Raw genomic sequence first — 25,933 nt, 5'->3', positions numbered from 1 at the left:
GGTAGGGTAGGGGTAGGGTAGGGGTAGAGTTGGGTAGGGGTAGTTGAAAGTTTACGTTTAGCGGACGAAGTCGCGGGTGTCCGCTAGTAATTATATAATTCTTTCATGTGACATGTTTTATTTGATTTTTTAATGTTCATCTGTGTATTGTTGGCGAACTAGCGGACGCCCGCGACTTCGTCCGCGTGAAACTCGATGTAAACTACCCCTACTCTACCCTACCCCTACCCTACGCCTACCTTTTCCTGAATTTTCTTTGCTATAAACCTCACGGAGCATTAGACCTTTCCAACGAATGCAAAATCGTGGAAATCGGTTCGTGCTTTCTGGAGTTATAGCGTCAGGAAGGAAAACCCGCCTTATTTTTATATAGTAGATAAATAAACCTCCTTCATTAACAAATGTTTAGAATGTTTACAAGTTTTAATTATTAAAAAAATCAAAAAACTCTAAGTACGGGGACATCTAAAACACGTGGCTCGGTAGGTCATCCTTATTTACTCTCATTTTCTTTTTCAGCTGGGTAACGAACTGTGTAATTGTGCAGAGGGAATTGGCCACTGGCACTGGCGACATTTGGCCTTTCCTATTGTGTATTTCATTAAAAAAAAGGTTTTTTAAGAGCAAATATCAAGCCAAGGCGAAATTGTTGTTTTTTTTTCAGTAGTCTCTGCTTAATGTGCGGTTACATTAACTCTATTAGCTGATTAAATAAATCAGTGAAAGATAAACAGATATAAATGTATACAATTGTGTTATTTATAAATAGATTGAAGTAAATACTTGATAAAATGCGTTATGATTTTACTGAATTTTAATTAGTATTACAATATTGTATATGTAAAGTGTATAAAACTCTCAAGTTATTTATTATATTTATGCTTTTGTGATTCAGTTAAAACGTATTCTACACGATTAAAGTCGTAAATAACAGCCAGTAACGTAACAAAGGCAACACATTCGCGTCGAACACAACATACTTCAACTTAATGAATTGCAACTTCGTTAAAAAATCAATTCAAGTTAGCACTTTTCTTTCTTTTAATATATTGCCACGCTGCCGGTTGCACAACAGTAGCTACATTCATACAAAGTGTTCGTACATTATTTATAGGAGCAAATAAATGCGCGTTCGTAAAACTACAATAAATTCCATAGTAATACAAACGCGCTGTCGACATAGGCAGGCGGAGCGGGGCGCGAAATCGAGGGGCGGGCGGAGAGTGGCAATTTTTCTCTTCGCTGACAACATGATGTAACGCCAATATCGCTACGCTGAGCGATTAAGCCGCGTACGCCGATATTTCAGACTTGTCCCTACTAACTGTCAAAACGTCGACGAAGGCTACACGCTACATTCTCAGCTATATCAGGCATTCTATTGTCAGCCCGATTCTTCTGCGGGCGAACATTTTGTCAATATTGCGACATAAAATGCGGAGGCGTCCTCGTATACAATGACTAGGTAGCTCCTGTAATCATGCGACGGACTATAAAAAGGATATAAAAAATAGTAATCCCAGAGCAGTGCGATCGTATCGCTTCGCAGATAGTTGGCTAGTCGGATCACGCAGGCAGGCAATCACTCGATAATAAACGTGGAGTGTGGCGGAGACGCACGTGCTGCTGACGCGGCTTCCTGCAGCGCCAGCGCCTCGCCGCCGACTTAGCGACTTAGGGCGCCTATCCACTGCCGACTTAGCGACTTAGGACGCCTATCCACATGTTTTTTGGACGGAGGTATCACTCAATATTACTATCCTTTATAAAGTAAAGCACAAACGAATGAAAGCCAATAACGTAGTTTTTGTCGATTTAATTTTGTCTTTTTTTTATGCTAGATAGAGTTGCTCTTAGCATGCGTAATGGCAATTATTGTTATCTAAGTTAAAGCACGTTTGTGTATAATTATAGGACGAAGCACAAACGTCGTAAAGGCGTTTCACACTTTAACAGTTAGAATTAGAAACGTAGATACAACAACGTTTAATGAAGGTCGAATGGTCGTCCAGCCCCTAGAGATCGCACTGTCCACGGCGTCCTTCAGTCTGTGATAAAAAGGTGAGACTGAAGAATTCATAAACGCATACTCCAAAATATATCATTTAAAACCCGACAAGCCAATGCTACATAGCGAATTTACATACGTCATCGACAACTAAACCAGTGATCTATCGTATAGCGCCGCGATCTAGCGAGTATAATACACCCAGCTGGTAATTAGTTTCAGCAATAAACAATGACACATTAATAAGTCATAATTGTAGACAATTAAGATCTAGAATTATAACTTGTTCTTCATATGATATTGAAAATATTCAACACTGAATTAAAGCATAAATCTTAATCATAAACATTTTAGCCAGAGCTTACTCTCGGAAACTTTGTGATAACATGCTGAACGATTTATAATTATACCAAACGTACCGTTAAACTAAAGACTAGTATTTTAAGTGCCTTTAAAATAAAATTACCAGTAACGTAACAGCTCCAATTATATTGGTAAGTACTTTGTATTTAATATTTAAACTAGATTTCCGTAAGACCGATCTACATGACACGCCGCAGCAAATCGTCCCAACTATAACCCATAAACAGGACAGGTAACAGAAAATTAAAAAAAAACATTGTTAAAAATTAAAAAAAAAAGATAAAAAAATAAATGAGACAGTATAACAAATTTTGGTAAAGGAACGTAATACATAGCTTAATTGCGTATTCGGAAAAGTTCGTCGTTTCGCACGTGTAGTGTAGAACATACTTTATCTATTAATTATAAAATGATAACTTAAGAGCATTGCTATTTTTTCACTGAAATTACTGTAATTCCATGCGAAACTGAAAGTAGGACAATCACGAAATAGTTGTATGAAAGCTCGTTTTATTACTTGGGCATGGTCTACTTGCGACTCGGAATATTAAAGCGATTTCGCTGGTGAGGTTAGCGAAATTGCTTTAATGTACAGAAGTTGCACCTTGAAACTAGGCCACACTCGAAACCATCGGCCTATATACCTATTAATACTGTAGTTTCTCTTGTAATAAGTGTTACGTAAAAAGAACTCTAGCAGCAGAGCCGTACTGCGCAGTGCAATTTTAAACCGAATATGCATAGCATGGAATATTGTGAATTATGTGTATAAAATAAATACAATATAGTGAAGCGTGTCTATTTTCTACTAATATTATAAAGAGGTAACTAATATTATAAAAAGTTTATAATATTGTAGGGGTAGTCTCTCGATCTACTCAACTGATTTTGAATATTCTTTTAGCACTAGAAAGCCACGTTATTTGTGAGTGTCATGGGCTACATATTAGTCCCGTATTCACGGAAACGGGAGCTACGCGGGTGAAAACGCGGAGGTGTCTAGTTTCTAATATTTATATTTATATAATGTTTCAAATTAATGTCGAACAGATGGCGTTGGATTAATAAAAAAATAACGAAATACGCAGTCGTCCAAAGCATGTAGGTATTAATTAATTTCAAATGTTTCCAGACTTACAAGCAATCGGCCATTAATGTTTTGATTTTAAATATAAGAATATTTTAATTTTATTAGTAGACAAGACAGCACGATATCATCTCAATTGATACATCTTCCGCTGATCCGTGGACCGATTTTACGAGGAGCTAATATGAATGACTCCTTACTTTTTCCGAGGATATTTTTATAAATAACTAAGGGCTAGGACACGGTAGCGGAGTGGATGATAAACGACGCAGAGGCGGCGCCTCGTCGTCGGCCGCTAGCCGCGAAAAATACTACTGTCATCTTGACTGATAGTAAAATAATGTCTGAGTCATGCCCCATTCTGCATGCCAAGAGCCATTGTGGTTCTCTTTGTACGTTGACTCTTATTACATGGTCGTATACAGGGTCTACGACAAAGAATGTCATGGGGTAACGCATTGTAGCAATTGTCTTAAATAATCCTGTAAATTCAAAAAATAGTATTACTTATACACAGAATAAAGATGGTCCAGAATGAATCTTTACAAGCAGCGTGGTGAAGCCACTGAGACGGACACTATAAGGGTTCCTTGTGGACTACGGAACCCTAAAAATGAAATTTACTAGAAATGAATCGGCAATATACTCAGTCGGAAATAAAATTTATGCGGGAATTTAAATTAACATTGTGTTTAACTGGAGGTAGAAAACATTTTGCATGGAAAAAATAATCTGAAAAAATCTGAAATCGTATGATGTGATCGTTAATCGTATTCAAACAGTCACAATATTAACTTAAATGTAGACTACAAGATACCTAGCGCATTCAAATCTATCGACTCTTGTTTCTGAGGTCATTCACTATTAATCGCATCAAGCACAGCTTTCGCGGTTTACGCCTTAATTGGCAATTTGCAATTAATTTAAATGATCAATACTAATACAAGTGATCAATTTAATTGAATATACATAACATTCAATTAATTGCTAAGTGATCTAATTTTGCAAATGTGCTATTTTCTATCTTACAGTTATTGTAGACTCTCGACGTGTTATTAAAGAATTCTATGTCTTTACTAGTTCTTAAGTTCATTATAACTTTTGTTATGTTAGTTTAAAGTACCAATGGAAGAGGGGAAATAATAATAAAAGTTCCCATTTCACAGACTGGAAAATGTTCTACTTATGTTACGCGAACGTGCCCTTAACTTTCCTCTACGTAGTGGCCATTCGTATGTGTCGGAACGACCGAGCGGGAAACGGCGACGTGCTTGAAATTATTCTATAACAACTGTCGCAACATTATAACTACATCAGGCTTTTTGCAGTACTGCATCAAGGCTTTTTGGCTAGCGTGCAGAGTTTTTCGGTGATAGACGATCAGGAAATTTGTTTTCGAACGAACTTGAAATATATTGATTCACTATCATCATTTCATTTCAATATCATCATAAATTTTTACAATCAGCCTATTTTAAACTACTACAATAGGAAATTTTATTAAACATTCATGATAATGACCATTGCATTAACATACTTTTCGAGGCAAGGAGGTGAAACATCCTCAACTTCTGCACTTCGGGCTGTTACTGAGAATTCAATGGAAGAATGAAAATGTCAATATTTCATATCTCCACTTGAACCTAGGACATCACTGTCAAAGCAAGACAAAAGGGGCCATTAGATTTCATTTAGCCGCCTATATTTACGGGAGGTCGGTCGGGAGGAGGAGGTACAAGAGGGATGGTCACTAAAAACGTTACGTTACGTTAAGTTAACGTTATTCGCCTTCTATCGTTACACTATTACTTACCTATAATTCAAAAAAGTAGCGTTCGTGACTTCCTCGAGTCATAAGAAACTTTAATTTGCTTAAATCAGCGTTTGAAGCTTAATCACGCGTTCACAAGTGCATCCTCATTGTTATTTCGCTACGAAGCCCAGTAAAAAGACAGTAAGCATATACCGCGGGTATGTGCTTTTATTTCTTTATTTTTGTATACAAACTAATGTATATACATTAGTTTGTATACAAGATTAAGACGTTAACTATTTGAACTAAATTTTGTTTAAAAACAGTTTAACTCTACAGCTTTTTTAATTCTACAGCTTAACAGAATAACTGTTTGCTCAACAAATCTACGATAAGCTAAATGTATAAAGCGCCTCCAGTTAATTAATTGAATTACGTAATTTGCTACATATTGCTCGCGTCGTACGTGCTGTATTTGTACGAAATCAGTGTCTGCGCGAACTGCGCCCGTATATTGCTCACGATAAAACACAAGACAATTGATTTGTTGGCATTGCGGTCACGTTGTTCAGTTACTATTTTCACGTCTGACGTAATAACGTTAGCAACAAAGTTATGGTACTTACGTGACCCGTTACTCACTGCCATACTTTTACTGATATACTTTCAATCATCTGTGATAGGAAGATTTTCATCGACATCGTGTATATTTCGTCAGAAACCACATCACATATTTGAATAGTGGTTTAAAGGGTGGGCCTCTCAGTATACGTAGAAGTTATAAGCCCGAGCCTTAGCGAGGGACTAAATAGAAATATAAGGCTAAGTAAGCAAGGGAAGTGAAGTTATATTGATAACACGATGTTATAATTTACTGTTTATGTTGTGGACACTAACTTTGCATAGAACATGACGCGACGTAATGTAACATTACGATGAGTATTTACCGTGGCAGAGCAATCAGAACTTAAGATACAGAATCACACGAAGCTAGGAAGACTAAAGTTTCCTAGTACCATATAGATGTGGCAAGCGAGTAAGACTAAGCTATACGACAAGTGTGTAAATATTACTATTTCCACCAAAGCTATCTAAGAGATGATAAAATTTAGTATTACAGAAGAACTTTGCACTCGGCAGCTGTGCCAGAACACCTTATTAGCTAAGTGACGGATTGCTAGTACACCAAGCAAGCATAGCAAGTTGCCCGCGTACTTAGTTTGTATCCTTTGCTGTAGAAGGTATGTATAAACTTATCTTTCTTGAACTCAGCCCAGAGCAATAGTAAGCTACTAAAATCAAGCTATCCCATTGCTAGACGCAAATCCATAGTTTATTTGTTGTTAAGCATTTAAAAAAAAAACCAATGAGTGTATAATAATGAGTCGTATTTAAGTAAGTATTTATATCCTTGGCTATTGAATATATACTGGATCTTGCGCTACAACTGCTCGACGAAGTTGAATTGATGCGAAATAGACGAAACTTGATCATATAGACGAAGTTTTCCGAATAAGATATAACAGTAGTTGTGTGTGATGAAAGGAATATTTAGCTATAGGTATTAAACGTTGGCAACAAAATAACAAGGAGGCGTTAGATGAATGTGTTAATAAAGATTGTTAGAGAAGTAATCTTCGCGCCAATCAAGACAAATGGCGTGCATGGGAGAAAGGAACACTCGTACATACATAATATGTCAATGTCTAACTGACGCGAGCTGTGAGTGATTGGCAATATCGCGTAAAACATTGTTGAGAGACGTTTTTCTCGGCGCCGAAAAGTATCGAAATACACGTGCCTTGCATGCCAGATGCGGGGATAAATAAGGGCTAATCTACATGAATTGATTCGAACCTGTGTTACGTAAAGCTCAGGGTAAGAATTTTTACATGTCAAACCTTTAGAGTATTGTTGTACACCTAACAAACTCTTTGTACAAGTAACGTGACAGGATATCTTGTTTTAGTTGCTTAAACGATATTGCCAATATTATTTTTTTAATAAAAAAATACACTAACTACTTAATAATAGTTTAGTAAGCAGTAAATTAGCATCGTCTTAAAAACAATTAACATAGTGAGATTTCTAATCCCTATCTTACGAGTATAAGGAGTACATTGCACTGTATGCCTCGTTACAATGTGATGATTATTATGATAACTATATATTACAATCTGTGAATACGTTATACTAGCGGACGCCCCTTCGTCCGTGTGGAATTTAGTTTTTCATCCCTCGGGAACCATGGATTTTTCCGGGATAAAAACTAGCCTATGTGTTAATCCAGAGTTAAATTTATTTCCATTCCAAATTTCAGTCAAATCGCTTCAGTAGTAGCGGTGTTAAAGAGTAACAAACATCCAAACATTCATACAAACTTTCGCGTTTATAATATTAGTAGGATCTTTCATAAGCACACGCTTAATTTAAATACTTAATAGACTGCGGCTCAGACTTCGAAATGTAAGTACTCTTTGAGCAATTGCAAACACAACACAATCGATTGTACAACAAAAATGCTTTCATTTCTGTAGCCATAAAACATAGGGTGGAATGAGGGCATCACCTGTGATGAACGGCCTTGTCCGTTCAGCTCGCGACGCGAATATTTCATTAAGCGCGCTTTAGCGAAGCCGCGCCATGCGTCACGGGCTACGTGCGGAGCGTCGACACTGATCCACTAAGCTTGCCATAGAAATTAATACGTAAACCTCTATAACAAGCGGCGATGCGACAAACACTGCAGATGAAATTAAATACAACCTACACATTCCATCAATTTTGGTTGATGAATGAAAAGACTTAATTAAAATGCAATGCAATATTTACTACAAGCACACCCGACCGATGTGGTACGTTTGCGAAATTCATAAACAACTTCTTATTGCTTGAACTTGGGACATTTTTCCATTTTCTTTTTTAATTTTTGATTGGTGAGGTGGTGTTCTGGTGTTTATAATAAATCGAGAGACAAAAAAGACTCACAAACTAGAAAAAGAAAATTTAGAACACTGATTCTGATCTGATCACTGATCACATTGCTTCTACCGGCATCAAAATTGTAATCAAATTTCATAATTCTAACAATTTATATTCATATATAAAATAAATAAAATAAAATAAACGAAATATACGAAAGTAGTCTTCTCTGATAATAAAAGTTAGTTTCGAAAAAGTTGCAGGCAACCACTGGTTTTTTTACAAAATTTGATTATTATTAACCTAACTGGAACAGTGTGGGTTGAGATTATTTTTCCAGTAGAATATTAATGAGTATATAAATATATATTTTAAAGAATTATTTGTTAATGAAGTCTAATGGTAATTCTTATTATGGAAGTTCTTGTTTGTACTCATAAAAATACTTCAATAATTAAACAGACTAATTTGAAAAGAAAAGTCTTAAGTTAAATCAAGAATGATTGTTATGCTAACGCGTTTCGAAATATAAAATGGTTCTGAAGTACGAGTAACTCTCTCTTTCTCAGTATTCAACAACTGTCTTTATGTTACAGATGAAGTTATCTGCAAACAAACAGAGCGGACTTCGCTCGTTTTCATTATCTGGCTTAATAAAGGTAACAGTGTTTGCCGGCTGTATTAGATTTTAAAGTCTCGCCTGGAAACATCTGGTTTCGTGCTGTATCTAGCAACTAACTATTATAACCGGGCTGTGTTAGAGATACGAGTATTTTTAGGGTCTTATTGCGTTCTTGTAAAGGGCGTTGAACTCAACACGGCACCGTATGATAATCACTAACTGGATTTTGGTGGGGTTTACAGTGTAATATCTCGGGGTCCAACTTAATATGCAAGCCACGTTCTATCTAATTCCGTTAAGTAGAACCGGAGATATTGTGCATACCGTGAAACCGCAAATAAGGTCGGGGATGAAATCAATTTTACATAGAGCATAAACCGAAATGTGACACGCTAAGAGCAAACCCAAGTAAAAGTAATATAAGAGAGCGTAAGAACACTTACGTAAGTCTTATTTCGTAAGCTTTTAATTCTTAAAGATGTACTTCAACGAAATACCCATCTAAAGTAGCCTAGCACAGTCTAAGACGAAGTTTGGTATGTACGTAAGGCGGGCGGCGGTGCGGGCAAATGGGGGGATGCACGTACAAAATTCTAACAAGCAAATCCGAGCATAGCACTCCTCGGGACTCGGGAGTTTATTACCCTACTCATATTTACACAATTCGAGTGGGTGTTAGCGGTCTAGGCGCGGCCGGCGACGACGTATTCCCCTCGGTCCGTACATCTCTGCTCCGTATTCTGTTTGATAGAAAATACTTCGCCATCTTCGCTATACTCCATTTACGATATAAAACATCAATTATTGAAGAAAAGAGCCTCGTATCTCAACATATATCCCAACGCTCCAACATGATACAAAAGCTTTCGCTGGATCAAAGAAAAGTTCGCGACGACACGTCATGGGAAACCATATTATGGAAACGACGTTTAATTACATTAAATCTTGCTTCGGCACGAAAAAATCTTTGTAGGCACAAAATAATCTTTCGTTCTATTTCATTAAAGAGAAAATCCTTGTGATACGGCATTTAATTAAGAACGAGAAATACGCAAAAGCTAAGGTCAATTAGTAAGTGGATTTATGTATAGGGATATTAAAGCTCGTAATGAATGAAGACAACAACAGCTATAAAGAACGCGAGGCCAACTCGGGTGATTAAGTATCTCATTTAAATGCAGTCTCCCGATGCGGACGTCTCAAACGCAAAGGGAGCGGTACTCGCGGAAAACGGAAGACGAGTCTCTTCGCTAAAGGAAGGAGAAGTATTTAAATTAGCATCGCTGAAAAAGTGCACTAACAACATTAGCAAATGGAACAATGGCGGGGCACACAAAGGAGCGGAACGCCCAGACGAACTGGTGCGCGATCTCCGCCCGCGCCGTGTGCACGTATCTAAGAGAATAAGTACATGACTAACACCCGCATCCGCGCACAATGAACCAAACTTACACTAATGAATCTCAGTGCTGTAGCTGCTGAAGAAAAACTACGATTTGCAATAAAAGAAATACTTGTAATAGGAAAAGAGAATCTCTTTTTCAACAAAATAGTGTAATCCCGTTCTTTTGCTACCAAACGGCATTGGTAGAAAAGTAATTTATATGAAAAATATATTTTCACGAGAATAGACTCATTGACACTTTTTTAAAATGGTCTCAAATAGTTTGTTAACGTTCTAGACTGAATTTTTTTTTTCTTATTTTTTGAGACTTGATTACATGAAAATTGTTTTTGCCAATACGAGCCAAAACGCCTTTCGGCCATGATGGTCTATATTTCAACCATTTCATTAAGTCACTATAAGAAATCGCTTGCAAACGGAGTGTTTACAAAAAAATTAGTCAACAATTAGTTTGACGTTTAGTATATCAAGTAACATTGTGACGTCACAAAATAGACGACAGCGAAAAACACATGATTTTTAAATTAAGTTTTATAAGAAATCCTTAACTTTTATTAATTAATATCCATATATTTCGGACCCTTATTCCATGTAATTATGCGAAATTAATATTGTTTATATTAAATTAGATATGAATCGACTACCGTATTTGTATTTTCATCAATCAGTCAGTTCTATTGAACATGCATTATGCATACTCCTAAGAGACATAAAGACAATTTCATTAGTCATACGAATAGAAATAATCTAAATTCCTAGTCAGCAAACAGTGGAATATATCCATTGTCCACGTAACAACAGTATGTTTATCCAAATACAAATAATTGAGAGTAACAAATAGCAGGAAACTTTAGATTGCAGCAATGCACTTACGAAGTGCTTCATAATTTATATCACGGTCCCAGAGTTGGGAAAATACGATATTCTCGATTCGTAAATCGTAGTCTAACTCAACACTGTCTGTATTTTATGGCTGTTGATGATAACTTACAGCCCCATTTAATCCACTTTAAGAATACGGACATCTGCAAGCTACGTTTAAACGACTACGAGTAAATTTCTTTAGCTCGAGTTAAAATCATTGTCAAAGATAATCGCAATTTTATGAACCAGAACGAAATATCGGCCGTTATTTGGTTATAGTTCGTTACCGTTTCAAGTTTATGTCGTTGATTTATTCACCTCACGTGAAAATTAGAATCTAATTCTTAATTTTTGTATACGAGTACAATCACATAATATTCTTACGATATTTAGTCCATGATATTATTTAATGTAGAGCAACGTACGTTTTTATTATCTCTACCTATCTACGCCTACTACAAAACGCTCTCTAATGAGTTAAAAGTAAGATTTTATATGGTAACTTTTGACTTTCTAATTATTATCTTCAATATTTTTTTACATTAACTTAAGACGAACTTACCTTGACTCATACTTCTATAAGTAGGTAGGTAGTACTAACTTCGTCCTCATTGAACAATATCATAAAAACTTTAACCGCGATGAAAAGTAAATCTAGTATTAAATATTGATCTAGCCATAGTTTAATTACATGATATACCATTTTAAAGCTTGCAAGCAGTGGTTTGTGCTGTACGTTATTATGCCTGAGCTAATTTACTGGTATTGCATTATTATAAGAGATTTTTCAATGATTTATTTTTAGAACAGTTTAGTCCTTAATCGGCAAAGATGGACCCTTCAAGCGGTTTGGCTCTCTAATAGGGTTACAGAAGCTGAATAGGTGTGTACAACAATAAAATGAAAATAATTTAAAATAAAAAATATTATATCAAGTCTACATCTTAATTTATTTGCTTTTGTCAGGTTAACATCAGACTATGCTCAATATTCTAGTTGGACCACTTATGGTGTATTGAAAAAGTTCTAGTTCACACTATATTATAAAGTTCTAGTCAATAACATCTAACTGATGAAAACCATAAAGAAGTCCAAACCAATTTCTACATGTCATCCTCGGTAAGAATTAACAAGTGCAACGTCGCATAACGTCGACAGAAATGCTGAGCTTGCTTACTTCAACAAACTATTGGAATCAATTTCCAAGTTAGCGTCCGTTTGGAACCGCAGAGTCGAACTGAATTAGATTGCATTAATGGCGGAATTCTCTATCCTGATTGGTCTGATTGGAGATTTAATATTTTTAATAATGTATTTTGTTAAAGTGAAAAAAAGTTGTTTTGTAACAAAAGAATACCTAATGTGGTTGTTGTTGTAAAATTGGAATCTTAGCCTGGCCTTGACTAGGCCTCCATTGCCTGAATATAATCAACGCATAAAAATATAGTTGCCTTTACTCGTAGCATAAACAATTTTTTAAACACTGAATTTTTTCTTACAAATGTAAATTGTACCTAATAATAAGCCGACTAAAAAATCTACCTAATAACTGTCTATAAAGCTTATAACAATGTTTGTGAGTACAAATAACATTCTCTTGAATCGGTACATGAGATACATTGAATGTGCATTTCAAACATACATTATAGTATAGGGCAAAATGAGAGATGAAATTAAGGAAGCATGTAAACTATTTGAAAACTGTTACCCACAATTCCTGACATTTAAATTATTAATTAGACAAAGGGACTAAAATGCTTTTTGTAGGGCAAACGTATTAAAGTTTGAAAGTTGAGGGGGCGACAATGTTAATCCTAAACTACTGCCCAAACAAATTAGGAACAACATTAATATATCCTTCGGATCCGCCAACTTTGCCGCAATAAGCAGAATGTATTAGCGTTATTTATCTTTGCTCATGCGCTAACAAAGTTTTAATTGCAAGCGCCGATACAATTTGCGTATAAATGAATTTATTCGCTGAATCCGCAGTGCACTCGTGTGCGAGGCGCGGGCGGCGCGAGGCGGAGCGGGCGCGGATTATCCGCGTGTGTATGCCGCTAATTGTGGGTAACGACGCGCCGCGCCGCCACCGCCGACCTGACTGACTACTCCACACTGACACCGGCTTTACGTGTCCAATTAATAAACGATTCACAGCTCAAGATGATAAGATCCAGACGACAAAACAATCGCCAACGCTACCCAGGCAACAAGCAACACAGCGTCTTCGGCGGCGAAGACGAGGTCCCTATATATAACGTCACCTGAGCGTGAATTCTATATCTATTACTCACGACCTTGGGGACGCCCGGACTGATACACTCAGGCGAAAACACCATTCCAGAACAGCCCTCTAAGCCGAGGTCTGAGAGGAAACGCCCGTAGAGAGTCGGTCCGCCCTTTTTCTACATACTCATCATCCTTCGGGCCCATTAGGCGATGCTTCTGCGCCCACAATTCCCGGTGACTTCCCTGTGGTCCCAATATGGAGCCCACGGAACTTACACAAAAAAAACATAGATACTAAATCAGACCGACGTGATTAAACAAAGAGAAGCCGACGATATCACAATTGGAATAATTAAAGTAATACCTGAAAATAAGGGCAAAAAGGTATTAAACATCAAAGAGGGGACAGCGGAACTGGCACAGTGTTCAGTATTCGGCCAAACAAAAGGGTGATAGCGGTCCGTGCGTAAATCAAACGTCGTACAATAACAGAGCCACCCGCGGTCGCCCCCGCCCGCCCCGCGCCCGCGCCGGCTTTGGAGTTGGAGTCAGCCTCGCTCCTCTAAACGACGCGGACGCTCGAATATCATAAATCTGCCAAACCGAGATATAAGCCAACGATGGTCAGAAAACCTTTTGACCAAACCTAAGGAGATCCACTTAAAATAATATCTATTGGAAAAGTATTTTTTATGTATCTTAGATCACCTTCTAGTTCTTTCTTCATGTATTTTATAGCAAGTATTCCCGTTGTAGGTATTAGGTATTACTTTTAGGTCTTGGGTTAGGTTTTATTTTGTGATGTACTTTAGTGACTGTTTCGAGATACTTATTGTCAACAAATCGGAATAGCTTAACAAGAGTATTACAGATTAATTGTAAATGTAATGTTACGCATGTAAGTATGTACATTACTAATTATTCAGATTTGAATTACTATTTACCTGAATAACAAATTTGTTTTACATAATGCGACAATTAGTCGTTCATAGATGTATAGGTGTTGTTATTATTATACGTATATTTCGAAATGATATGCGGGAACATAGGGGTGGTATACTAGGGCAGTAATTCGTATCGTATGGCCTCCACCGAAGCAGTTGGGGATTACAATTCTCGTTCGGATAGTACGATACCATCGCACTTTGCTCCATTCGCTGCAATTAACGCGGCACAATGACCATATAAATCTCATCTGTGAATGCTGTGTTCATTCCACACTGAGCCGTAGCTATAGGTAGTAGGGACGGGACGTCTGGCAATTTATACGGCGATACAGATAGTAAAATAACTGGGAGTCGAATGGCATCAGAAAATAGCCGAGATAAAACGTTACTAATTAATAAAAGACCAAAAAGGGATGATATCAGCAAAGTAAATTATTCGAGCGGGCTGCTGGAATCCCGAACGCTTCCTAATCTTACCTATACGTCTCGAGCCGAAGAACAAACAAGCCGCGAGCTGAGATTACGCCCCGAATAAATCAATGTTACGACGCGTTAAAATATTTAAGCTCACGATTAATGCTGGGCGCGAGTCCTCGTCTTATCGAACTGAACCGCACAGTCGCAGCTGCTAGATCTGCTTGCGACCGAGGATTCCAAGACGAATTAATCAAGACAATCCTCCAAATATTTACAGATGAAACAACAAATGGATTCTTTTGCGTCCCGTTAAAATAAATAAAGCTAAAAAGTTTTCCCGTAATAAGTACTCGAACAATACAATATTCAATGTAGCTATAAATACATTACATGCATACAGCCCTAGAAATTACTGACACTAAGCTAGTCTGAATTTAGTCATTTGAAACGCTCATAGGCATTACATTTCGTGAAATGTGCGTAGTAAATAACCAAACACATAATGTAACCACCGTAAATATGTAACAATTATCAAGACTGTCGGAGTTATCACATTAATACGGAATACAAAATTCAAAACTGAAAACACAGTACTCTTAACTATACATTATACATTAAATACATAATTACTAGTTGCAATTACCGTGACTAAACTTGTGTGATAGTCATTTGATACGCTCATAATCAACAGAATACAAAATCCAAAACTAAAAATAACAGTACTCCTAACGCCATTTAGTAGATTAGTACAACTCCGAAGTTACTATTTTATACACATCTCCGCCTATGTTGCTCTGTATTGTACGAGCAAGAAATTATATTTTGTTAGCATCAGATACACAGAATAAGGTTAATATTAAGAACAAGGATATATCGGCTCTATTAAATGAAATATTGTGAAACAGTACGCAAATACTTCATTAATATACGTAACTATACGATGGCGCTATAAATTAAAACAATAGACCAGTAAAAATCAAATATATTGGGAACGTTACACAGCGTTATCCAGTTGGTACTTATCGTGCAGTTATATTTGTAGAGATACGAACACGTAGGAAATTCGCGTCTCGTATCTGAGAATTCATCAGAATTTAACAATATCATTTTAGTACGGTTGGGAATGAATGTATAATTCTCGCAAATGATCAACCGGAAACTGATAAGCTTCCGGTTATATATGACGAAATTACTGTAGAAGTTTTACAAGGGCTCGTTAGGGCGGCTGTAACGATAACCGCACGAGATAACTGTTTCTAATCAGACGTAATGACACAGCGGCGCAGTCGCCTCCGCTCTGCGTGCCGGGGCGGATTCCACACACAAATTTGATTATATTTTATCGCTCGATTGGTTCGGCGTAGTTAGAAAATGATCACATTAATACCGTAGTGCGAAAATTACTGTGTGTTACGTTTACAAGCCTAAATAGCTAACCGGTTTTGGTTAACTTTGAAAGTTAACGTTTTTATGAAGAAAATGGTTCTCTATAAAGAGAACCATTTTCTCATATAACCAAAATAAAATAGCTTATTTTATACTTTTTTTTGCGTATGTTACGCAAAACCAAATTTTACGACAACAGTCGTAATTATCGTATACTTTTCACGTCAATATCAATTACTTCGCTTATTACTCTTAAAAAAAAATACAAAATATTCAACACGTCTGATGGCGTTTACTGGCAATGCCTGGTAATAGGACGGACATTGCGATTAATGTTTGATTTACAGCATAATTAGCAACAAGTAAAGCGAATAATATGATATCTATGTAATAATAATAAAAATATTCTTTTCATCGCATAAAAAATAGAGAAACTACTCGTAAAAACTTTTAATTGAAGCTCCTCGGTAATATAAATTCCAAGTTTGCTGAATTAAATTTGGTTCTGATTTTTATTAAGAATTCCGCAAACCGAATAGGATGGATACCTCTGATATAACGATATACTGGCGGAAGTAATAAAATAAAACGATTTTACATCTCTGGGGGAAGCGAACGTTTTTGTCGAATGGGAAAAGTCGCGAGCGACTTCTCATTTTGCGATAAAATCGGGAACGTTTTACGACAATCTTCTATTCGATTACCATTAAACAACAATCTTAAAAAAACTTTTTAGCGTTCTAAGTCTTAGTGCTTTCTTTTGTTCAGAGGGGAGATTGAGATTCGGGCTTACGTCAACGTTAACGCCTTCATTCCGAACTTTTATTTATGGCATGGGCGAGTTACTCTACTAATCTAATAAAAACAATTTCCAATCAAAAACTAAAGTCAACGTAATGGCTATTTGAACTGCTACGTCAGAGTCTTTAATTGTCATAAAAGTCTATAAAATAATCTCTATAATACTTTGCACATCTTAGTGTAATGGTTACTTTTAGGCGGAAATATGTATGAATGCCGTATAAGTCAAATCGATTATTCCGATTCGAAGCCATTTGGGATCGTATAAAGAAACCAAAGATGCCGCCTTGGAACAGAGGTGACCGCGACTTCGGTATATCATATAATGAACAGGTCACGTAGACGCATTTCGTATTATTTCCCTAGGACTCGTCCCGTGACTGGAATAATTTCTGGCAAGCCTCCACAGTTCGGGCGCCTGCTTGGACCCTTCACAAATAAACCGCTTTACGCACGACTCTCCAACGGAGATTCATTATTCTACGTAACTTTTGTTCACTGATTCATAAAATACGTTAACTTTCCTTTTATATTAAAAACCGAAATGGCTTTGTTTATAATGTCGATAGATCGAATGTCCAATCATCGTCGAAATGCAGTGCTGCAATGTGTATTTAAGCGTAACGTAAAAATAAATTAGAAAAGGCTTATTTGTATGCGATTTACACGTGGCGCCGATTTAGACGGTGATAACGAAGGTTTAACTGGGATTTAATAGAATTAAGCCGGTTTTTACGACGGCGATTACTTTTTATAGTACTTACCCTGAACTTGAATGTTTCACATAAACTGACTCTGCAATTCGTCCCTTGTGTATGAAAAAGACTGATAATATTATACCCAGGCACATCATGGTCTTTTTTTTTAAAGTTCTGTAATTGTATACTTGATTACAAAGAAGTTTTTTGAAGAATATATTGGAGAATCAATCCGTTTTATTATAAGAACTTGCTAAATCAAGATGCGTTATACTGCTTTTAAACTAATTTCTATGTAAATATTTCATAATTAGAAGTAATTTAATAAGGATAACACTCATGCATTGATAGACCCGTCACGAAAGTCATCTATCTACTTGTAATATAAAGTACGTAGTTCGAAAAGTGACTACTCCCATACAAAATTACATATCTCGTTTAGTTCGAGATTTCGACTATTCTTTGAGGAGGGGGAGGAGGATAATAAACCTTCGGACAGTTTTAAAAAACAGACAACTATTCTTGTTTTTTTAAAACCAACTCCCTGCATTTCAGCACACAAAATAAAAACACCAACCACTACTAACTAGAGAAAGAAATTGCTTGACATTATGTGTCTGTTTTTTGTTGGAATTTGAAACAGGAAACAGTAAATGTGCGTCGTAGAGATAATTTAAATATATTGCGCGGGTAACGTGTACATTCGCGTACTGTGGCGGGGAGTAATAAAGACGTCACACGAGACGCTCCCGACCGCGACATTAGGCGCGTAGCAGTTTATTATGCGGCAGGCTCGCTCATAACTACCCATTTTCCTAGGGATAATGACGGACAACAAGCGACGTTATGTTTATTTCAAAGTCCAGGAATAAAGGTCTTATTTAGATACGCGGTCCCCTATTATATGCGTAGTTAAGGCACACGGATGACCCAATTTTAGGTAACACTACAAGTCGCTCACTCAATTCACTTTAGAAGGAAGGAATTTTTGCGCTTGTGTGGTTTTGTTTACTCCGGGCAACTTATTTTTACGAGTCATAAAACACAATAAGTACCTACGCATAAAGTTAGAACGAAAAGGGAAAAATACATTTCTTTTCCAACAACTATAACGCAGGAATATTTCAAGGGAAAATATATATTGTCGCGTGTGATATTTTGAATAAACTTACCTTGGATTGCCTCGGAGTGCAGCGTGGTGCAGAGCATTGAATCCGTTGTTATTCGTGAGAGTCATGTCAGCTCCGTGGTCCAACAGCAAAGTCAATATGTCGTCGCGCTTCTTCGATATTGCGTCGTGCAAAGGTGTATCGCCTTCGGAATCCTGAATAGAAATATACATTCATTAGAATAATATTTACATCTTGCTTTTATCATATATTTTCATTTGTTTTTGATATGTAAGTAGATAAATAGTAGAGAGTAAGTAATAAGAGAACAGTGTGGTATAAAAGAAGATATGTAAGAGAAGTAATGACAAAAATCGAGAAAGGTAGGCTACGATGTTTTGAGCAAGTAGAGAGGATGAATGAAAGAAGACTAACAAAAGGCGACGGCGACTAACAACAAGACGAGGGTGAATGAAAATGTTGGAAGAGAAAGGCCAAGAAGGCGAACGTTTCAGGATCAAATCTAGGACAATCTCAATAAAGCTAAATGCGTTAAATATGTTATACGAGTAAACAAATACAAATCTCAAGACAGTTTTATGAATAGTACATAAATAATACAGTATTAACTTTTATATCTAAATAAATTTTGACAATGTGTTCCGTCTTAAGGTCGTAAGCTTCGAGTATATAGGTCAAGCATTACCATATTATATGGACGTATACGATAACGCGATGAGAGGAGCTTACCAAAACCGCAGGCTCTAGTGCCAGCTGCGTAGAGCACATTACATCGCTGAATTATACAGTGTCACCCGTCTTGAGTATCGAGACAATTTTCTAAAACATCAAACCACCCGAATGAATAATTGAGGCGGCGGAGACGGCATTTAGGGCGTGGATTATGGAGACTTGCATAATTTATAAGCGTCTCAGGGTAGTTAAGGCGAGCCGCGTAGGATGAACGGCGAACAGCTGCGATGCGTTTCTCGCTGCACAGGAACTGGAAAATCCAAAATGGTGTCGAGTTCCGTAGTAGTAGGAACGCCGCAAAAAGCGCGGCCACCGCGTCATTATGATAATCACAACCGCTACGTGCCACTACGGTGCCGCCCAAGCCGTTTCGCTTTGTGAGCGTGCATTAAGAGAGCGGGCGTTGTGCTCTGTCATTCCACAATTAATTTGCAAGATACCGTAAGATGAGTGATTTTCCTACTCCGGTATCATTTAAAATGAAAATTAGGTTTATTCTTTGTAGCCACTTTCCATTTTACCCATTTGTCGGCGTACTCTATTAGGCGTATCTTTATCTAAGTGAAAATGAATGACCTCATTGATAAGTATTTATTTTCTTCATTAGTACTTTTCCAATTGTTAATTTGAAAACCTTAAGCCTCATATGCCTTTATACCCTTTAAGAAAATCAAAACGAAGTTGCTTGACGCCATAACTAAGAATGATATCGTCTCCGATGAGCTGCTCGTGTCTCACAAACAGTTCTACGACACTATAAGTTCAAGCATTTACATTAGATTTCAAAATAAACACAATACGAGCTCAGAGAACGTAATTTACTTAAGCCCTGGTGTAAAACGAAAAACTTGGAAAGTGCACTCTCTTACTATGCAGAGTGCTGACGTAACTACCGCAACGTTAGAGTAATTTCCCTCACTAGCGGGTTGCATTCAATTCTAATCCTATCGGCATACAAATGGCTATTACAGCTGTAATTTACGCCAGTTATGCGCATTAGACACCGCTGCTAATTATGTAATTGCTTGGAATCACTTTTATTGGCTAAGTGAACACGGACTGTGGTAGATCTGTGTAACAATTATTTTGTGAGCCTCCTGTCATCGATTTAGTTAGTACATTTTGCATGGAACAACATACTACTAATTGTAAAGCGGTCTAGGCCGCAGCGCATAAATTACTATACTGACATTTGCAATGCAATGTGAAGCTATGGAGCCAATCGACGTAAGCGCTTTTCTCTTCCGAAATCAGATCACATTATAGAGCTTTTGTGTACCCATAGTAGTAAAGAAATAAAAGAAATACCCATCCAAGTTTGTGTAGGGCTATACGCGCAGTGTATAGTTCTGTAGATTAAATGAGCACTTTAAAGCCTTTTATTGCAAAAATGCCGATAGCGAAACACTATCAGTGTCACACACTATGGGTTAAACGAAAAAAAATCATCCTGACTTTATGTGATTAATATATGTACAATACACCCATGCCGAATTTTAGCTTTCTAGTTCTAATAGACACTGAGTTATCTTACTAACAACTTTATCTATTTAATTAATAACGGAATTAGTATACAATTTTCGGGTTCCAATTAAGTTTTTTATGTTGATCGACTAAAATAACTCTTTAAATAGCAATTGCTACCTAGTTGTTATAGTTTTCTTTGTAATTTCATTATATACCCTGATTCCGTGAATGTTTCCACATATTCAAACACGACCGTTTAGTAGGTAGAGGAGAGGGACTCTAACAAAAATTAGCACTTAAAATGTTAATATTTTACAAACGAATCCCTAAATTGTAAAATAGTGTTTCCAAACCCATAATATTTTATAGACCTATCCAACGACACTATTAAATACAAAAAATATATTTCAAGATTTTATTTACGACTTACTCGACATTTTAAATTTTTATACTTATGCTAAATTACAGCTTTTTAGTAGTATTAGTCTCTGCGCTAAACCGCGGACATACAGACAGACGGACAAGGCGAAACTATAAAGGTTCCTTGTAAACTACGGAATCCTAAATCAATCAGAATTTCTATTCAAAAATACATCTTACCAGTTAAAAGGTTCTAGAGAAAATTACATATTTACATAACGACAAACGTATACAGATAGACGGACTACCTACTGTTTAAATACCGCAGTATTCGAAATCCTCTTTCGTGTTACGTGTATACCTACTTACTACCTCTATCGTATACAGAGTCAAGCTCGGAGCCAGTTTCCGATACATTTCGTTGCCAAATACAAAATGATAAGTTAAAACTAGAAACAAAGGTATACGTCAAGTTTAGTTTCATAAACATTGTTAACTTAATTTTACTTTAGCAATGTTCTCGCATCTTCACAGAGTTAGAGTTTTAATACAAATGTATTATGTCATAAATATAACATACAAACCTTGCAAACACGTGAATCACTTTTTAAAAGAGATTAAGCTGGTTATTCTTCCTTGATCAAAAAAATTGGCTCAAATTTCTACTAATGGCCTAACCCCTCCAGTGAGAGGGGTTAGCCCAGTAGTAGTTATCCGGCTCACGAGCCTTCTCTCAGAATGCTAAGAGAAGTTTCGTGAGCCGGATATGGGTTGCTAATCTATACTAATATTATAAAGCTGTAGAGTTTGTTTGTTTGTTTGATTGAACGCGCTACTCTCAGGAACTACCTGTCCGATTTGAAAAATTCTTTCAGTGTTAGATAGCCCATTTATCGAGGAAGGCTTATATTATCCCCGTATTCCTACGGGACCGGGAACCACGCGGGTGAAACAACGCGGCGTCGCTAGCAAACTATAACCAGGCATGAAAACTTAGTTACCGGGTGTAAAGTTTGCATTAACATAAATCGTTTTAAACGATGGCAAGCGATATAAAAGATGCAGCGGCTCTCAGCAAACATCCAAGGCAAAAATAAGTGTTGAGAAGAAATAAGAAATTTGATTTACGTGGCAATATCCGCAGGTGCACATGAGCTACACACACCCCCCTCTCCCCACCGGCGACACGTACGATGTACCACTCACCTTACGAATATTATAGCACCCAGCACCCGGGGCGGCATATAACATACTCGTCTAGAAATTTTAAATTAAAGCCATAACGTTTCGACTCTCAATCACCACCTTTACGATGTTATAAAATTTATACATGTAACTAACTTTCCGAACGAAGGTAATTTAACGTTTAGAGGGGAATTGTGAATCTAGATTTCGTAATTTTATGGTTTTCATTTTGTAAGAGCCGTGATAGCACAGTGGGTATGAGCTCTGCTTTCGATTGGGAGGGCGTAGGGCGAATCCGATCCGGGGCATGCACCTCTAACTTTTCAGTTCTGTGCATTTTAAAAATTAAATATCATATGTCTCAAACGGTAAATGAAAGCAAATCGTGAGGAAACCTGCATAGCTGAGAATTTTACTAATTCTGCTAATTTAATTGGCGTGGCTAAATGAATCTTGTAAAGAGATAAGACATTGAAAACCTATAAAAATAGCACTAGAGTTGTCCAAGACCCCTCTTTTGTTCCAACACAATGAAAAAACAGTGATATTTCTGGTTGACATTTGTCTTTGTCTTGTCTCAATATATGTCGTATTAGCCTAATCCTAAAGGAAACTCGTGCTCAACAGTGAGTCGAATATGGGTTGTTAATAATGAATTTTGTAAATGTACCTATCATAAATTATAATACAGTTTGTTCTACAGTAAAAAGGCTAAGCTTATTTACCACAAACTAGAATCATAAATCGTCGTTACGCCAACTAAACTAACTTAATGAAAAAGTGTAATGTACGAGTGAAACTACGAGTAACTATAGTTATACGTGTAAAGAGGCAAAATGGCAAAATAGTGCCGACTACATGAATAAAACATAATAATTATGTTCTTGCAATTTAGTTTTACTGGTTTGGGATATCCATGTTCTGCAATATTTAATGCTCATTGGATATATCAGAAAACCCAACTTCCACTGTTCTAAAAATACCATCCCAGAAGTACATTACAAATAGCTACTACGCATCTGTGCTTGCATAATTGTCAGGGTAATGGGAATCCCCGAAAACGTAAATACATGAATTTTTAAGAATCCATTATGAAATATGACCTTAAATGAAATATGACCTAAATTGCCCTTCTTCGAAGAAGCCGATACCCTGTTTTAGGGTGCAACAATACAATCAATAGATCTTCTTCTTCACCATTTGAGACACGTGATATTTAATTTCTTAAAACGCACACAACTGAAAAGTTGGAGGTGCATGCCCCGGACCGCATTCGAACCCACACCCTCTGGAATTGGTAGGTTCATACCAACCGATATATATTTTCAGTAATTACACAAAACCAATAGTCTCAAAGATTCTTATTAATTCAAAACTTAGGAAAATACATTTTCGCGAATTAAAATGTTTATAAATTATATTATAAAGGGAAAAGAGGTCAAACACTGAACAATGACAAAACACCAAAGTAATTACACAGAGATAAGAAACAAGCTAAAAAAGAGCGAGGGACCATTGAACGGGTAAAGCCATGAGGGGAGATGGCACGAGCGGCGCGGCGGCGGGCCTGATATCTTCGGAACTTTAATAAAATAAGTTTACCTAGGTTATTATTTAGTATTTATTATTTTAGTAATACATTTACTGGTCTGCCATCGACTAAGATTTCTGATATGATGCACCCTGATTTGCATAAATCTTGGACTACGTTCAGATGGCCAAGGATTAGTCACCGCATGTTGAACTGTTCATGAAGAGGGGCAAGGTACGGCGCGTTTTATATACGTTTCCCAAAAATAATCCGATCAACTGTGTACTGTCAATGAATAAATTCAGAAACGTAATTCGCGGTTTAAGCCAATTAGCGGCATCGACTGAAGGTATGTTATTTGTATCTGTAACTTTTTTAGACACGGGACTGGGCAACGCGCTTTGTGATTTTGGCCATCATCAAAAGTAGCCTTATTGTAGTCCCTTTAGAAATGGATTTTTTTCAAGACATAGATCAATATAGTAGAACCTTTTAAAATGTAACGATTTAAGATGTAACGAGACCCTTAACTTTAACGCAATAAATTTTCATTGCATCATTTGCCTGTTTTTATTTAGACTATAGGATGAAGCGGTCGTTACGGATAATAATAAACAAATAAGAGTTGTATACGCCAGAGGTTTTATATTCATATGGAAATGTAATGAAAATTGTGTACGTAGGAACTCGTACAAGGGATTCATCACATGTATGAGAGAAAAGCACATAAAAGCTATTTGCTTTACCACAGTACAGCTTGATTGCTGGTCAGCACAGAAAAAAAGGAAAAACATCGATACACGTGCAGTGTATACTGGTATCAATGAATCGGAGGTCAATCGTTGACGAGGCAGAAAGAAAACAACTAATTGTTTAATTCCAAACCATTACGTCTAGTATTATGGGGGGTGGGATTATTCACGGGTCATATAGCCCGGGCGTCAGGGAGCGCCGCGCCATTGCAGTATGCGCTGACTTATGATGGAGGCTACAAGCTACAAGCTACGGGCTACAGGCTACAGGGCTACGCGCCGCAATCCACCCTGCGCCGTGTGAAATAACATACATTTACATGTAACTCGCATTCGATCACGAAACATTGCACACGAACGCCCCCGTATGACCCGAAGCGATCGGACCCCAATCGAAGCCTCACTTCTCTAAAGCTCACGCACGTTTAGATGAATATACCTACTCGAACATATTGACAGAAGTGTATATTATTTAGTATTTTTGATTTCGAATAAATTGATTACAGATATAATCATCTTGGAATCACAGATAGACAATTCGTCCGTCTGAGATTGCAAAATTAATTTTACTGAAGAATTTTGTAATTAGATAAACAAGCGCTTTAAAAGTTATATAGTGTCTTGTCAATCAGTCATCTATCATCATTTCATAACTCTTGTAAAAACTTTTTGTTTATTCCATGTCAATATTGTGCAGGATTTAGTAAAAGGGTTTAGTAAAGTTTTCAGAAATTTATGTATACTTATTACATAAAAATACTTTAACTATAATCTTACTCATAATTGGTGATTCTATGAAAAATAAGCTACTATAAAGTTCATGGGGTCGTTTTATTAATGCAATTCTGTTGTACGTTAGAGTAAAGTGATTCTTAATAATATCCAATTCCTACAACACATTTTAAAAACCGAAGATTTCCAATAATGATTGCTGCATTAATGAAAGTCTATAATTTAGCGGGACAAAAATAAATCCATTTTGTCATCGTGGAAGTTTGCCAAATAGGAATTGGTGAGGGGTAATTTTAAATTTATGAAAATCCGGTGCAAGATAAAATATTTTCCGGACGTTGGGATTCAGCGTGCGAGTTATTAAGTAAGTGAATTAATTTGCCAATCCATATCGATAGCAATTATCGATTGGCTCAACGAGTTAAGTAGTGCGGGCGCCGCACTAGTGGGCTAGCCGAGTGGCTGCACCCTCATCAGCCGCCTTGATTGATTGTGCGGAATTAAGCCGCCGCACTTAGCTTCACCCTGTATAGCGTATT

The 25,933-nt window shown here is 36.8% G+C and overlaps 1 protein-coding gene across 3 annotated transcripts in view; it reads right to left on the bottom strand.

The window, feature by feature from the left end:
- LOC112051112 (E3 ubiquitin-protein ligase MIB1) overlaps positions 1 to 25,933 on the bottom strand; it is a 219,932-nt gene that overhangs the window by 134,752 nt on the left and 59,247 nt on the right. For all 3 annotated transcript variants that reach the window (XM_052890332.1, XM_052890340.1, XM_052890345.1), the window contains exon 11: positions 18,678 to 18,829. In XM_052890332.1, coding sequence (XP_052746292.1) covers positions 18,678 to 18,829 — 152 coding nt within the window. The remainder of the gene's footprint in view (positions 1 to 18,677; positions 18,830 to 25,933) is intronic.

This window comes from Bicyclus anynana, chromosome 3 (genome assembly GCF_947172395.1).
Source record: "Bicyclus anynana chromosome 3, ilBicAnyn1.1, whole genome shotgun sequence".
NCBI classification, from domain to species: domain Eukaryota; kingdom Metazoa; phylum Arthropoda; class Insecta; order Lepidoptera; family Nymphalidae; genus Bicyclus; species Bicyclus anynana.
This window is presented reverse-complemented; position numbering and strand designations above follow the sequence as displayed.